The sequence below is a fragment of the Carcharhinus amblyrhynchos genome, chromosome 9, assembly GCF_965287045.1.
Source record: "Carcharhinus amblyrhynchos chromosome 9, sCarAmb.v2.hapA, whole genome shotgun sequence".
In the NCBI taxonomy this organism is placed as follows: domain Eukaryota; kingdom Metazoa; phylum Chordata; class Chondrichthyes; order Carcharhiniformes; family Carcharhinidae; genus Carcharhinus; species Carcharhinus amblyrhynchos.
In genome coordinates, this window is record NC_137332.1 from 91746437 (window position 1) to 91763871 (window position 17435).

General features: G+C 43.8%; 2 protein-coding genes across 2 annotated transcripts in view; one reads left to right on the plus strand and one right to left on the minus strand.

Annotated features, from left to right (window-relative positions):
* LOC145348018 (uncharacterized) overlaps positions 1–17435 on the minus strand; it is a 649120-nt gene that overhangs the window by 146111 nt on the left and 485574 nt on the right. The gene's annotated exons all lie outside the window — the stretch shown is intronic.
* Positions 12224–16765, plus strand: LOC145348003 (uncharacterized). The gene is made up of 3 exons (XM_080196088.1): positions 12224–13600; positions 14709–14871; positions 14959–16765. Exons 1-3 carry the CDS (start codon positions 12650–12652, stop codon positions 15789–15791), a joined length of 1947 nt encoding a protein of 648 aa, XP_080052214.1. The 5' UTR covers positions 12224–12649; the 3' UTR covers positions 15792–16765.

Below are 17435 nucleotides of genomic sequence, written 5' to 3' on the forward strand. Positions count from 1 at the left end.
CTACCTTCTTTACACACTTAATTACCTCCTCAAAGAATTCAATCAAATTTGTGAGGTAGGACTTACTCCTCATGAAACCGTGCTGACTATCGCAGATTAAATGCATCTTTCCAAATGGTCATAAATCCTATCTCTCAGGACCCTTTCCATTAACTTACCGACCACCGAAGTAACTGGCCTATGATTACCAGGGTCATTCCTATTTCCTTTCTTGCAGAGAGGAACAACATTTACCACTCTCCAGTCATCAGGCACTATCCCTTTGGACAGTGAGGACCCAAAGATCAAAGCTAAAGGCTCCGCAATCTCATCCCTTGCCTTCCAAAGTATCCTAGGATGTATCCCACCTGGCCCAGGGTATTTATCCACCCTCAGGTTTTTCAAAATTGCTAATACATCTTCCCTCAGAACATTTACTTCCTCCATCCTATCAGCCTGTATCACACACTCATCCTCAAAAACATGGCCCCTCTCCTTAGTGAACACTGAAGAAAAGTATTCATTCAACACCTCATCTATCTCTTCTGGCTCCATGCACAAGTTCCCACTACTATCCTTGACTGGCCGTAACCTCACCCTGGTCATTCTTTTATTTCTCACATAAGAGTAAAAAGCCTTGGGTTTTCTTTTATCCAACCTGCCAAGGACTTCTCATGCCTCCTCCTAAGCCCTTTCTTTAACTCACTCCTAGCTACCTTGTAACACTCAAGCGACCCACTGAACCTTGTTTTTTCATCCTTACATAAACTCCCTTTTCCCTCTTAACAAGACATTCAACCTTCTTTGTGAACCCTCACTCGGCCATTTCCTCCCTGCCCGCCAGGAACATACCTATCAAGGACACACAGTATTTGTTCCTTGGAAAAGCTCCACTTTTCTTTTGTGCCCATACCTGACAGTTTCTGTTCCCATCTTATGCTCTCTAATTCTTGCCTAATTGCATCATAATTACCCCTGCCCCAATTATAAACCTTGACCTGCCATGTGACCCTATACCTCTCCATTGCAATAATGAAGGACACCAAATTGTAGTCACTATCTCCAAAGTGCTCTCCCACAAACAAATCTAACGCTTGGCCCGGTTCATTACCCAGTACCAAGTCCAATGTGGCCCCACCTCTTGTCGGCTTATCTACATATTGTGTCAGGAAACCCTCCTGCACACACTGTACAAAAACTGCCCCATCCGAACTATTCGACCTATAAAGGTTCCAATCAATATTTGGAAAGTTAAAGTCAAGCATGATAACTACCCTTTTTAAACAGCTGTACCACATTCGCTATCCTCCAGTCCTCTGGGACCTCACCTGTGCCCAGTTTTTATGCTGCCTAAAAACCCTAACACTTCCTCCCTCGTAATGGATATTTCTTTCAACTGGTCTACAGCTCCATCCAAGACAGTACAAGACACCAAGCCCCTCTCCTTCGTGAATACTGACGCAAAGTATTCATTCAAGATCTTCCCCATTCCCTCAGACTCTAAGCACAGTTCCCCTCCTCCATCCCTAAGAGGACCGATTTTCCTTCTAACCACCCTTTTGTTCCTAATATAAGAGTAAAATGCCTTTGGATTTTCCTTAATCCTATCCGCCAAAGCCATTTCATGCCCCTTTTTTGCCCTTTTAACTCCCCTTTTGAGCTCCCTTCTACTCTCTCTATATTCCTCCAGTGCTCTCTCCGTTTCCAGTTGCTTATAACCTAACACATGCTTCTCTCTTCTTCCTGACCAAGTCCTCAATATCCTCTGTAATCCATGGCTCTCTAATCCTACCTTTCCCATCCTTCCTCTTAACTGGCATATGTCTTTCCTGCAACCTTTTCAGTTTTCCCTTGAAAGCCTCCCACTTGCCAAACGTGGACTTACCCGCAAACAACCTCTCCCAATCAGTATCCATCAGCTCATGCCTAATCCGGCTGTAACTTGCCTTCCCCCAGTTTAGCACCCTCCCCCTCAGACAGCACTCATCTTTTTCCATTATTATCCTAAAGTAGACAGAATTGTGGTCACTGTTAGCCACATTTTAACCCACTGCAACCTCAACCACCTGACCTGGCTCATTACCCAGAACTAAATCCAGTATAGCCCCCTCCCTAGTTGGGCTTGTTACGTACTGCTCCAAGGAGCCTTCCAGCACACATTTTACAAATTCCTCCCCATCTGAACCCCCAGGTCTAGGCACCTTCCAATCCACTCCAGGAAGATTAAAATCTCTCACTACAACAACCCTATTCTTTCTGCATCATCCAAAATGTCTTTACATATGCCTTCTTCCACTGCCCATGAGCTGTTGGGTGGTCTATAGTACACCCCTAGCATAGTAATCACTCCCTTCTTATTCCTCAACTCCACCCACAGCGACTCAATCCCTAACTCCTCTATATTGTCCTCCCTCTGCACTGCTGTGATGTGCTCCTTTACTAAGAACGCCACCCCACCACCTCTCTTCAACCCTCCTCTGTCACACCTAAAACACTTATACCCAGGAATATTTAGCTGCTAGTCCTGCCCTTCCTTTAACCATGTCTCCGTCACTGCCACCACATCTAAATTCCTCACGGACATTAAGGCTTTAAGCTCATCTGTTTTACCCATTACACTCCTTGCATTAAAACAGATACAATCCAAACCTCCAGGCCCACTTGCATCCTCCTTCCCCCGGATGATTTTACTCTCAACTAACCCTACCCTGTCACCCAACTCGCTCCCAATCCCAGTGCCGACTGAGCTATGGGTCTCATCCGCCCCCCCCCGCCCCACCCCCTGTATTAGTTTAAACCCTGCCGAAACACTCCAGCTAACCTCCCAGCTAAGATATTTGTGCCCTTCCCATTCAAATGTTCCCCATCCCTCCTGTACAGGTGCCCTTCTCTCACAAATACTTCCCAATGATCAACAAAAGTAAAGCCCTCTACCTTGCACCAATCCCTCAGCCACACATTCAGCTGCAGGATCTCATTATTCCTAGCCCTACTGTTACTAGGTAACAGCCCAGAGAATGCCACCCTGGAGGCCCTGCTCTTTAGCCTGGCCCCCAACTCCCTGAATTGCCCATGTACACCCCCCTGCTCTTCCTTCCTACGTCCTTCTCCCCTATGTGTACTATTACGTCAGCCTGGGTCCCTTCACCCTTCAAAATTCCCTCTATCCTCTCTGATACCTGATACGTCCTGTACCCCTGCTCCAGGGAGGCAGACTACCATCCTGGAGTCACACTTTTGTCCACAGAACCGCCTATCTATTCCTTTAACACTCCCATCCCCCACCACTATCTCATTGCCAGCCCCCTTCCTTCCCTCTGAGGCATTCTGGTCCTCCTGTCTTATCTTTTGAACCCTTGTTGATGCCTTTTGGGGGACCACTGGGGTAGTCTTTGGACCAGAACTAGTCTTCTTCTTTTTCCCCTTCCTAATTGTAACCCGCCTGTCTCCCCACCCCCCCACCCTCCCCCAGGCTCTGGGATCTCCACTTGACCGTGGTTCATATCCATTATTGCCTCGTTCTCCCTGACCAGAAATGCATCCTCTAAACGCAGCTCTAATTGCCTGACCCTGGCCCTCAAACGCTACAGCTCTAAACACTTGATGCAGATGTGGACCTTCGGGAGACGTGTTCTCCCCAGGAACTCCCACATATGGCAACTAACACAGCTAAAGCTTCTCCCCATAGACCCTGCCATTTACCTGACCACCCTTGGAATTATGAATACAGAAATGGAAAACAGGAAAGATGGAACCAGTAACTCACCTTGCCTAAGCCTTGCCTAGCGATGAGGTTATTTTTATTCTGAGTGTTATGCAACTTTGAAACTCCATCTTAGAATGGAAGTGGATATTTTTAAGGCTGACAAATAGATTATTGTTGGGCAACAGAATCAATGGCCTCCAGTCACAGTTAGGAATGTGGCATTCAACTGAAATATACCATGATCTTATTAAATGGGCCGAAGTGCCTCTTCTTGTGCTCTATGATACTACGAATATTTTGAGCCGGCTTGAAGAGCTGAATGGTCTAATTTTGCTCCTATTTCGTATTTCATATATTGTCAGTTCAAAACTTCTTGTTCCTAAATTAAACGCTTTTACATTTTTTGGAATTGTGACTCTTTAATCTCCACTCGGGACTACATCCATTCACCACCACACACGAGATATGGTTCGGGCTCTACAGTACTCAGAAGCACCCAGGCTAAGCCCAGTAGCTCCGTCTCCATCACTACTTGAGTTCAAACTACACGGAAGACAAAGTTCGACTTTCAACAGCCACACCAGTGTGAAACAGAACTTAGTAAGTTTGTCTGTGTTTTTAACGTGATTCTGTGAGCAACACCTGCAACAATAAAACAGTGGATGTTGAAAATCTGAAATAAAAACCTGAAATATTGGAACAGCAGCGTCTATGGAGCGAGAAAAGGAAGTTAATATCGAAGGCATTTGACCTCTCGTCCACGTTCAATATAACACTTGCTGACAGGCGCTGAATAATGGCGGCCATGATTCCCATAATCCCTCGCGCCCAAGAAACCGCTCTATCATTGTCCCCAGGCGCTGAGACTGTACATGTTCCCCAAGCTGTTATGATTCAGCTTCTGAGAGCCGCACTCGCTGTTGCTGAGGCTGAGCTTGCCCAGCTTCCTGGAGCCGCACACTCTGCAGACGCTGGATGCCTTTCAGGGTAGCGGACCTACTCATATCTCTGTAGTACAATCCTTCCAACGTCAATAGACTGTATTCACTGCGCAATGTAATCTGGAAAGAATCGCCCATCATTATCGGACGTTGAGGTAACTTAGAAAACGTTTAGCGCCTAAAGTAATTTCAGAAATAACTGCCTGTTGCAATGCAAGGTCATTAGTCTGAGTGAATGATGAATCAACGCCTCCCACCTGTTTCTCTAGCTCATGATTAAAGTGACCAAAGTGCAGGTTTACAGCATGGAAACAACTTTCCATGCCGCCTTTTTTTTAAAACCATGAAGCTAGTACCAATTACCCGCTTTTGGTCCCATCTCTTTATACCCACCTTACCCTGTAATCGTCTAAATACATAGTCTAAATCGTCTCCCCTCAATCTAGTTTCTAATGTGGAGTGCCATAAGCATAGACAAGGGTCACGGGTGGAAGAGGGGACTCACAATGTTGAAATGGCGGCGTGGGCTTGTTGGGCCAAATGGCCTGTTTCCTGTGCTGTGTTGTGCTTTGTTCTTTGTACATTTTAAAAGACAAAATTGTACCACCTCTGGCAGCTTGTTCCCGACACTCGTCACTCTGTGTGAAAGAATTGCCCCCTGGACATTTTTGTACCTCTCCCCTCTCACCTCAACCCTATGCCCTCTAGTTTTAGACTCTCCCACCTTTGTGAAAAGGTGTTGACTATCTAGCTGATCTATGCCCCTCAATAAGATCACCCCTAGGCCTCCTGAGCTCCAGAGAAAAAAGTCCCTGTCTATCCAACCTCTCCTTATGATTCAAACCATCAAGTCCCAGTAGCATCCTAGTAAATCTTTTCTGCACTCTTTCTAGTTTAATAATATTTTTTCCATAATAGGGTGATCAGAACTGTACACAGTATCCCAAGTGTAGCTCTACCAATGTCTTGTACAACTTCAACTCCTTATTCAATGTTCTGATCAATGAAACCAAGCATGTTGAATGCCTTCCTCACCACTCGTCCAGCTGTGACTCCACTTTCAAGGAGCTATGAACATGTAATCCCCAGATCGCTTTGTTCTGTAATTCTCCCCAACCCCCTACCATTAACTGAGTAAGCTTTGCCCTGGTTCAATCTATCAAAATGCATCACCTCACACTTGTTTAAAGTAACTCCACCTGCCATTCGTCAGCCCACTGACCCAATCGATCAAGATCCTGTTGCAATCTGAGATAACTCTCTTCACTGTCCACTATGCCAGCAATCTTGGTGTCATCTGCAAACTTACTAACAATGTCTCCTATATTCTTATCCAAATCATTAATAACAGTGGACCATGAACTGATCCCTGAGGCATATTGCTTGGTCACAGGCTTCCAGTTTGAAAAACAACCCTCTACAACCACCCTCTGGTTTCCGTCATCAAGCCAATTTTGTATCCATTTAGCTGCCTCACCCTGGATCCCATGAGATTTAACCTTATGCAACAACCTACCATGTGGTAACTTGTCAAAGGCCTTGCTAAAGTCCATGTAGACAACATCAACTGCACCGTTCTCATCTAACTTCTTGGTTGCCCCTTCAAAAAATACAGTCAAATTTGAGAGACATGAATTTCACACACCTAGCCACGCTGATTGTCCCTAATCAGTCCTTGCGTCTCTGCATGCCTGTAGAACCACAGTGCTGAGAAATTATTCAGTGTGAGGTGTCACGGTGACACAGTGGTGAGCACTGCTACCTCACACTGCCAGGGGCTCAGATTCAATTCTGGCCTCAGGTCACAGTCTGTGTGGAGTTTATATGTTCTCCCTGTATCTGCCTGAGTTTCCTCTGGGTGCTTTGATTTCCTCCCACAGTCCAAAGATGTGCGCATTAGGCTGATTGGTCATGCTAAATTGCCCCTTAGTGTCGGGGGATTAGCAGGATAAATACATGGGGTTATGGGGATAGGGCCTGGGTGGGATTGTTGGTGCAGGCTTGATGGGCCAAATGGCCTCCTTCTGCACAGTAGGGATTCTATGTTCTAATTCTATGTTCTATGTCAGAGTCAGTGTATTCCTGGTCCATCAGCGCATTCACACAGGGGAGAAACCCTTTCAGTGTGAGATGTATTAAAGCCTTCACACAGTTGTTTGACCTCCTGAAAGATCAGTGAATCCACCAGAGAGACAAACCTTCCAGTGTGACATGTGTCAGGATTGATTCACCAACTCATCCTCTATCGCCAAAAATCAATGTCTCCACACATATTTGGAACTAGCTCACCTGCCACCCTTACAATGCGGTTGTTTGTGCTCTTTACTCTGCAGTCCTCACATAGGGGAGCTGTCTTTCCAAAGCACTGTCTGTCCCAGCAATGTCTGTCTCCAACTTCTGCCACCATCAAGCCAATTGTTTCAAGAAGATCAATTTAACCTTTGACCAGATGATCAAACATTGCCAAAAGAAGACATCAATATGTATAGAAGCCTGTATGATCGTACATCGTTTCAGTGCAGTGTCAGATACAGGTCACTCACTGACTCTTACTCTGACCAAGGAGGCAATCAGATACTCAGTGTTAGAAAGACTTCAGCTTCTCATCTACCAACACAAGCACCTGGAGGGAGGAGCCATGCGTGAGGTAGTAATAGAGTGGTTTCAATTAGCCTCAGCATCCCTGGTCTATGGAGAGGGAGAATCAGCCAGGAATCCCATTCCTCATCAATGAGCCCAGCTATGTAATCTGGGGGAGGGCAGGATGTGTCCTGGCTGTGACAATCTCCATTGTCTCACACTACTCACTGTCTGGGTCTACACATGCTAAATGACCATTTGAACAGAGCACTGGAGGCCACTCAATGTCCATCCTCTGTACTCAAGGTCAGTACCTTGAGGATTGGAGGGAATGTGAGAGGACAACTGCTTGTCTTTATAGAGTGCTTTAATATAGTCAAACGTCCCAAAGTGTTTCATAAAGATGTGATCAGAGAAAAATTAACACTGAGACAAAGCAGGAGATATTTGGAAGGGATGTCACTGTGTCTCTGGAAGGATTTCCTTAACTACAGAAATCAGTGATTCAGGAGACTGTGTGTTAAGATTTTCCCCTGCTCAGGAGAACAGGGCAATACCTCAATAATTTCCATGGCATGAATTATCTCCCTTGTGGACCTGTTGAAATGCTGCCTTCTTGAGTTGTGACTTTGGTTGTTCTGCTGGGCAACAAAGGCTGATTGTGTTTGTTCCAGGAGGTCACATATTTCAGCATCATGTTTATTGAGCCAGAACTAGTGATGGTACATGAATCCACTGGTTCGGGCACAGGAGTTTAGTACAGCTGACTTTATTTTGATCCCACTTTTAGGAATTGTGTTGGATTTTTGAAGATTTCTCAGTTTGACTGTAAGCTGCTCCTAGAATTCCTCTCTTCAGTCGGGATGTTTTAGGGCTGAGACATTGATCTTCTTCCTCTTGGACTTTTGGGTCTAGAGATGTCTTGGTGCTGAGTAGATGTTCATCACTGATCATACAAGTCCATACAGGTTTCAGTCCCTCACATGGATCAAGTGATACCAACATCACTTAGAACTTTGACTTGGATTTAGACCTTCCACAGGAACCTCTGACATGGTCTTTATTTCCAGACAAATTCAAGAAAAATGTCAAGACAACACTAGGAACCCTTTATTACAATATTGATTTGACTCAGTAAATCATGAGGCTTTGTGGATTGAACTCCAATGATTTTGATATTAAAGAATCTTCATCACTGTAATACGATGTGACCGTAACTGCCTTGAGTGCGAGATCTGAAAGAGAAGCTTGCAAAATCCAGACTTGTGTCAAGGAAGGCTGTGTGATAGCCCTGTTCTATTTACAATCTACCTGACAGTGACTATTCAGCTCATCAAAGATCAATTTCCCTCTAGTGTCAGTATTAAAACCGTCTCGATGAGAAACTCATTCACCTCAGTCACCTCTGTGCCAAAACTAAACTGGCCACTATAGATACACATGATCTACAGTCAGTAAATGACTGCAGTGTCACTGTTCACTCTGCAATAGATTGCGAAGCTCTCTCAACCTCTTCAATTCTGCATGTGTTTGTACGATGGAAATGAGCTCCATCCTGTGTCATTAACGTTCAGTGTCATTTCTGACCATTGGAATTGGGAGCCAGACTAAAGCAGAAGGATTTTAACAAAACTTTTGTCTGTGATATTCTGAGAGAATTTCCCCTGACGTGAGTGTGTGCATGTTAGTAAAGTGAGCCAGCTCTCGGGAATGCATATCAGGTAGAATCAGACCCTGCTTTGGATGATGATGTGAATTACAGACATCCTCTTCAGGTGACTAATGTTTGACAAAACCATGGGTAATGTTTGTACTCTTCAATCTGGGAGGATTACTGCCCTGAGCATGGTGAATGAGTGGAGATGAGTCTGTACAGACTCGAGTATCTTCAGCCCATCATACCTCGATTTAATGTGTGATATGTTCACCTTACATTCTTCTAAGATTCACTTCATGTTCTGGGAATGATCTTGAGTCATTTTCAAATATGTTGCTATTTTGGTTGATTCGAAGTTTGGTATAATCTGAATATTGTGTTTATCTGGTGTTTTATCAATCTTCTGTATAGATTCCTAACCCACAATAAATTAATTTTTAACTTAACCTGAACTACCTGATTTGTCAGCATGGTATATTTCTAATCATTGAAACATTAAGGAACCTACAATAAATGGCCTTTACATAAAGTGTTGTTCAATATCACCGTGTTCTCCATTAATGGGTTTATAATTTCCAGTTCACAGGAAGCATAATGTTTCTCTAAGAAAGAAAGCCTTGTACTTACATATGAATTTTCACAAACCCAGATTTTCTAACCTCCTTAGTTCTTGCAGACACATTTGACAGAGTCCCTAAAGTGCAGAAGGAGGCCATCCAGCCCATTGAGTCTGTATTGACTACAATCCCACCCATGCCCTATCTCTGGAATCCTACACATTTATCCTGCTAATCCCCCTGAAACTAGGATCAACTTAACATAGCCAATCAACCTAACCCACACATCTTTGGCCTATGGGAGGAAACCGGAGCACCCGGAGGAAATCTACACAGACTCAGGGGGAATGTGCAAACTCCACACAGACAGTGACCTGAGGCCAGAATTGAACTTGGGATCCTGACGCTGTGAGGCAGCAGTGCTAGTCACCGTGCCACCCTCAGATAATTTGACAGATAATTGACACAAGGGTTATGTGTGTTGATGTGAAAGTGGAGTTGAGACCATAACCAGGTCATCAATGACTTTATTGAATTGCAAACAGACTTGAAAGGCTGAATGGCCTTCTCCTGCTCCTATTCTCTGTATTCCTAGAAAATGATGATGATAAACTTAATGATATTATTACCTAAATAACATAGTATGGAGTTTCTCCTTTGTTTCACTTATGATTGAGTTTAAAATAGTGAACTTTCTCTTCATCCCACTCATCTTTATGGTGCTGGATGAGGAGGGTGGTAGTGGAGAAGGGCGGAAGAGATACAAGAGATGTGTAGGAGAAAGAAAGTGGAGGATGGGGAAAGAGGAGCAATAGGAGGAGGGTAAATGACTTCATTAAATTGAATACAATACTCAGGGAACAACAGTAGAGGTCACTGGAGTTTTACTGAAAAGCTGTTTCCCCAAGGTGTTGGGAGTGATTGGTACCACTAACACAGCATTGAAAGTCACCTGAGGAGCCTCAGAGCTCCTTGAAAACAATTCTCCTCCTCCATGTGGTTTGTAATGATTGTCTAAGGACGCTCCATGTGAATGTCACTCACCTGGATAATCCCACAATGCTTTCATTGTCAGGAACTCGGACATCACACCCATATTCAGGGGAATGTGAACGACCTAATAGTTAGCTGATTAGGGACAAGATCCATCCCTTCCTTCCGTGGCAGTGTCACCTTTTCATGTAGCACACACTGAGGAGGGGGTGTTGTTTATTGAGGCCCATATCTCTGAGAGACACTCTCCAAACACATGGACAGTCTGTTCTTTCCCTCCCCCAGGAGACCCTTTCTCATGAACTGTCTCTCCTTTGCCCCTTGCTTCTGTGGCCCATCATCCAATGTCACTGTCTCTCTTGGGTCCATGTCCTTCCTGACCGCTCCTGTGCATGTGCTGATCCCACCACTGCATGTCATCACTACCTTGGATGCTGTGGGTCTTCCTCTTCTGATCTTCTGTCAAACACATCCCAGGCTACACATCCCACACTGTCAGTCTGAAAGCGTCCGAAGATGAAGAATGTTATTCCCACAGTAGAAATTTCTGTCAAATATTTACCGGGGAACTGAGACAGCAGCTGCAATAACTGAGGTTTTATTCAGATGGGACAATGACAAGTTTAAATCCCACCTGATCTGCTGCTCAAAGTCTCCTCCGTTTCCCTGGTCAGTTTCCCAAACTTCAGGAAACTCCTGTTACTCCAGAAATATTTGGATTGGCTGTGAGAGACGTCAATCAGAGAGCCCACCCACTCTGCCCATTCTCTCCTCTTCCTCTTTCACAGCTGCTTCACTTCCTGTAGGGACTGAAAACCAAGTCAGGAGGTGGTGAGTGAAGGAGCAGAATTTATAATAATTACATTGCATCATATCCACACTAATGTTCAGGCAGTCTGACTATCCTGTGGGGAATCAGGTGTGGAAATGCCCCTTATGCTGTGTGAGAAGATCCAGCTGAGAGACCTGTTTACTCGGTGCTTTGTGCTGAGCTGTTTGATTGGAGCTGTGTGTTGGATATTGAGTGTGTTTATTGGAAGCATTTCCCTTCTGATTTACAGGCTGAGTTTTGTTGATGGGCCATTGCTGAATATGAGAAGGTGAGGTGTAATTATCTGGGAGGTGCAGAGACACATTTATTGAAATTTATTTTCAAGTTTTCTTCAAAGATTTTACCTAAAAGCCTGGGCTTGGATTTGATAGTTTTGTCCAGTGCTGTGTCTGATAGCTGAATTTGGGATGTACAGTCTGAGTGAGTGCACTGTATCTAATTTCCCAGGATAAACCAGAACCCTTCAATCAGTAAACTGAAACAATATTTTCCTTAGCTTTCAACACTTCCTGCCCAGTGTCCTTTTGTCAAATAATTTTGGAAAAAATTTAACAATCTCAATTGAATTAACATTTCTCCTGAGTGTTTTTCATGTTAAGCATATTCTGTAAGAGTAAAACTGCTCTTTACCAGCACAACAGGAGTTCACAGTGAATTAATAGCCCATTTTACATTCCACCCAACTTTCATTCCCCCTATGGTGCTGAAAAGATGGGGGCTAAGTGGAGGAAAGAAAATCGCCACATTGTCTGCTCCTGGTCACTATCCAGTGTTCCCGCTGGAAACAGAGGATGTGTGACAGACAAATGAGGAAAATTGTCTGAACCCCATAGTGGGGAATAGCAGACTGGCACTCTCTGTGGAACAGTTTCTAACTGAGGAATCAGCCCCTTCAGCAAAGGAGGAGAGGGTGTTGGAGGAAATTACATTTCTTCTTCCTGTTTTACAGAAAATTGCATTGTACTACACAAGAGAATACGGAGAGGATAAACACCGCAGATCGATCCTAATCAAAACTCAAGGAACAACTGTGGGAAGACATCCAATTCCTTCACAGTATTGCTCAACACACAGAAGGTTAGACAGTAAAACCATCATCTGGAAATCAGTTGTGTCAGGGAACTTTGACATAAGATCAGATCTGAAACTGATCAGTGGCAAGCAACCTTTCATCAGAATCCACCTTTCCAAAGTTTTGGCTGTGAGTGACCTGTCAGGGTGAGGTTAGAAAAAAGTGTGAGGGGGTTGCAAGTGTGGTGAGAGCATTAATCATTTTTCAAATCTCATGAACCATTGACCCATTCCTGCAGAGGAATGTTGTGCGAGTGTGAACTTAATGTCACAGGTTTATAACATTTTCTGAGGTGCATTTATTGCAACTACAGTAACCAGAAGGGTGGCCACATGGAAGTGAAACGATTCAGGTGTGATGTTTGTGATAACGGCTTTGTGACATCTACGGTGCTCCGGAGACACCAGAGGATTCACACAGGGGAGAAACCCTTCACGTGTGATGTATGTGACAAATCATTCTCGCTGTTGTCAACCCTCCGGCAACACCACCGCATTCACACTGGGGAGAAACCTTTCACATGTGAGGTGTGTGACAAATCATTCTCTCGAGCATCAAACCTCAGTGAACACAAACGATGTCACACAGGGGAGAAACCCTTCATGTGCAAAATTTGTCACAAATCATTCTCAAAGTCATCGAACCTCCGTAAACACCAACTCATTCACACAGGGGAGAAATCCTTCAAATGTGATTTTTGTACAGAAGCTTTCAACAACTTCTCCCACCTACTATCACACCAGAGGATTCACATAAGGAAGGAACCCATCACGTATGAGGTGTTTAACAAATCATTCACACGATCAACAAGCCTCAGTAAAGACAAATATCTTCAAACAAGGGAGAAGCCTTTCAGGTGCAAAATGTGTGACAAATCATTTTCACAGTCATCCAACCTCAAAGTACACCAACGTGTTCACACAGGAGAGAAACCCTTCACGTGCGAGTTGTGTGGCAAATCGTTCACACGGTCATCAAACCTCAGTGAACACAAACGGCGTCACACAGGGGAAAAACTCTTCACATGTGAGGTGTGTGGCAAATCGTTCACACGGTCATCAAACCTCAGTGAACACAAACGACGTCATACACAGGTGAAACCCTTCAAATGTGGTTTTTGTGAGGAAGCTTTCAACCAATCCTCCCATCTTCTATCACACCAGAGGATTCATACAGGAGAGAACATCTTCATGTGCAAGGTGTGTAACAAATCATTTTCACGATCATCGAACCTCCACAGACACCAACGTGTTCACACAGGGGAGAAACCTTTTCAGTGCAAGGTATGTGAAAAATTATTATTGGGCTCATTGGTTTCTTGTGCACACTGAAATGTTCATATGTATGGTATGTGACAAATCTTTCCATCAATCACCTTCCCTCTCACACAACACACTCAAGAGACAAACTATTCATGTGTACGATGTGTAACAAACTCTTGGACTAATCAGCCCTCTATGTACACTGGTAAGAAACCATTCATATGCAAGGTGTGCAACAAATCATTCTCACAGTTATCAGACACCCACAGACACCACCACATTCACACCGCAGCTGACCTGCTTCCATTACACTGAGAGTTGTCTGTTAGTTTAGTGATCACACAGGGAAGCTATCCTTTCAAGGTAGTGTCTGACTCCGATCTCGCCCATCATTGATCCAATCATTTTAAAAAGGTCAATTTGTTGGTTGACCAGGTTGCTAAACATCACCAAAAGAGGACATCAGAATGAATACAACCTGCTACTTTTGCACAAGTTTCCTTACGATGGACAAGAGGGCACTATCTGAATATTTTATACATATATATGTTAATTTTTGAACCCTTAAGTCTTAATGTATTGAAAATACAGAAAGATCACAAGCTGTTCTTTTATTAATTTTATGAGGTAATATAAAATGCAGTTGTCTTGAACATTGCTCTGATTTTGTTGTAAGATTGTATTAAAGACTAAATCAGAAAATTCCAAGGTATTATATGAAGTTAGCCTAGCTGTACCCAATCATATGGCCTTACCTGTCAATAGACCTGATCAAGCAGTACTCTGCAATATCTCAGGAGAAAACACAAAACAACAGAACTGTGTATTAGTTCAGATGAAACAAACATTGGAGCAATTAAGATCAATTATGTCGCTGCAGTAACAATACAGTGCTTTTGGATCCAGATAAAATAGCTCCAATAAAATGGATAGAACAGTAAACACATTCAGCACAAAAATATGACTAAAATGTATTTCTTAAAGGCACAGTATCATCACAATTGTTTTCTAATCAGAAGTCCCACTGAATGAAGGCTCAAAGTTGTCTCCAGCACTTGAAAATGTGTCACAGGGCAGCACAGGAAAGTCTGGACCATGATTGCTTTTTCATTTTCATTTCTTCCTTTAGGTGAAACTGGCCCATAGCATACAAGAAAGCTCATTGACTGGAGGACGGGTTCCGTACAAGAAGGAGCTGACGGAACAGGAGGAGTTCACAAGGAAGTTGAGTGGCCTCTCCAACCCCACGATAACATCAAGCAGTGGCGGATCAGATATGGGAATGAGCGAAGGTGATGTCAGCAGCTGAATGTTTAAACCGTCAGGAGGAGAGTTAATTTATGTGACAAAAGATAATTGTGATTGTCTTCCTTTGACAGATACACAAGTGTCCATGCTCACATCAGATGGTGATGGAGGAGAGTTGGCAGCAGTGTCTGAGATTCCTGAAAGGGCTGATGAGGAAGGGAAGGAGGTGAATACCTCACAGCAATGTGGCATGGCAGCTGCTGTGGAGGAGGGAGAGGAGTGTCAGGAGGGTAAGATGTCTGATGGGCTTAAGTTAAATATTGTGGCTTGTGTGAAGGAGGAGGCTTGTGATGCTCTGGTGGAGGGAGGGCGCTCAGAACCATCCGGAGATGAGGAACCCGTGGCTTTGGGAGCAGCAGCTCCACCATCTCTACGAGCACATGGACAACAAGAGGCCCATGCTGCTTGTGAAGAAAATGAAGATGATCGGAAAACTTTTGCACGCTTACATCAGGAACAGGGTCAAAATAAAGAGAGTTATCAGGCCACTTCTAACTTACTTCAGCAAACTTTGATTGAATTAAAGATGGATGTTAGCCAGAATCTGCAAAGAAACAATGAGATTCTTCAGCATCATTTACAAAGTAACAATGAGATTCTTCAGCATCATTTACAAAGGAACAATGAAATTCTTCAGCAGCAAAATGAGATTCTGAGACAGCAGAGTGAGGTTCAAAATCAGAATCAACAAAAAACCAATGAGATCCTTCAGCAGCAGAATGAGTTTCTTTGTCAGCTTCTGCAGAGAAGCAATGAAAGTTTGAATGAAATGAGGCAGATTCTGTGTCAAATTGTAGCACCTGCACCTTCTGGCCAGATGCAGCACAGTGCAGAGACATCTGGACATGCCTTTGATACAGGGGAAGTCATGTCACTGGGATTGAGAAGACACAGAAGGAATTAAGGTCCCTTCCTCAAATACTGCCTCCTCTAATCCTCCTGTTTTATCATGTTTTCCCTTTATTTGGTCTGGATTTTTATCTCTGTCATGAGGGCAATGTCAGAAGAGGCCCTAATGCAGTAGACCCTCCTCTCAATCACGTGATCTCCCATTTTAGTGGGGCCAAGAATGGGTCAGGTCACAATTTACGTGTTTTCCATAGCACCTGTCCAAAGGAATCAACAGCTGCCTTTGCTCGTATGGTTTTGGAGTGAGACATCTGAAAATCAATGTATGCAGATTAAACCCAAAAGGAGCAGGAGGAGTTTTGAACTCTGTTCGTTCATTCGATTGAGTCTTCTGGTGGAGTGGAAAAGTACCCCTTTGGATATGGTCACCAGACACCTTGAGGGAAGCCCTTGGGAAAACTAAGATACCATTTGAGATATTTAAAACTTAGGCATGAATGTGCGCATAATGTGCATAAACCCATTGAAATGAGAGCCCATTGCAGTTGTCAAAAGAAGAACTGTAAATTTGAGTTGTGTTTCTAAATCGGCATTTAGAGTTAGAGGTTTACAGCATGGAAACAGGCCCTTCGGTCCAACTTGTCTATGCTGTCCTTTTATTTTTAAACTCCTAAGCTAGTTCCAATTGCCTGCATTTGGCCATGTCCTTCTCTACCCATCTTACCCATGTTTCTGTCTAAACGCTACTTGAAAGACAAAATTGTAGCCACCTCTACTACCAACTCTGGCAGCTTGTCCCAGATATTCACCACCTTCTGTGGAAAAAGTTGCCCCTCTGCACCCTTTTGTATCTCTCCCCTCTCACTTTAAACCTATGCCTTCTAGTTTTAGACTCATATCTTTGGGAAAAGATATTGACTGTCTAGCTAATCTATGCCTCATCATTATACAGACCTCTATATGATCACCCCCTCAGCCTTCTATGTTCCAGAGAAAAAAGTCCCAGTCTCCAGCCTCTCCATAAAACATTAGATAGGGGTCATGGGTAGAGAGGTGGACTGGTGGTGTTGAGATGGCGGTGCGGGCTCGCTGGGCCGAAGGGCCTGTTTCCCGGGCTGATTTTGTTCTTTGTTCCTTATAACTCAAACCATCAACTCCTGGTAGCATCCTAGTAAATCTCATCTGCACTCTTTCTAGTTTGATAATATCCTTTCTATTGTAGGGTGACCAGAACTGTACACAGTATTCCAAGTGTGGCCTTACTATAATGTCTTGTCCACCTTCAACAAGACATCCCAACTCCTGTATTCAACGTTTTGACCAACATAACCAAGTATGCTGAATGCCTTCTTCACCAGTCTGTCCATCTGTGACTCCACTTTTAAGGAGCCATGAATGTGTATCCCTAGATCTTTGTTCTGTAACTCTTCCCAGTGCTCTACCATTAACTGAGTAAGTCCTGCCCTGGTTCAATCTACTAAAATGCATCACCTCGCATTTATCTAAATTAAACTCCGTCTGCCATTCGTCAGCCCACTGGCCCAATCGATCAAGATCCCGTTGCGATCTGAAATAACCTTCAATGTCCACTGTGCCATCAATCTTGGTGTCATCTGCAAACTTACTAACCATGTCTCCTATATTCTCATTTAAAATCATTAATATAAGTGACAAACAACAGTGGACCCAGCACTGATCC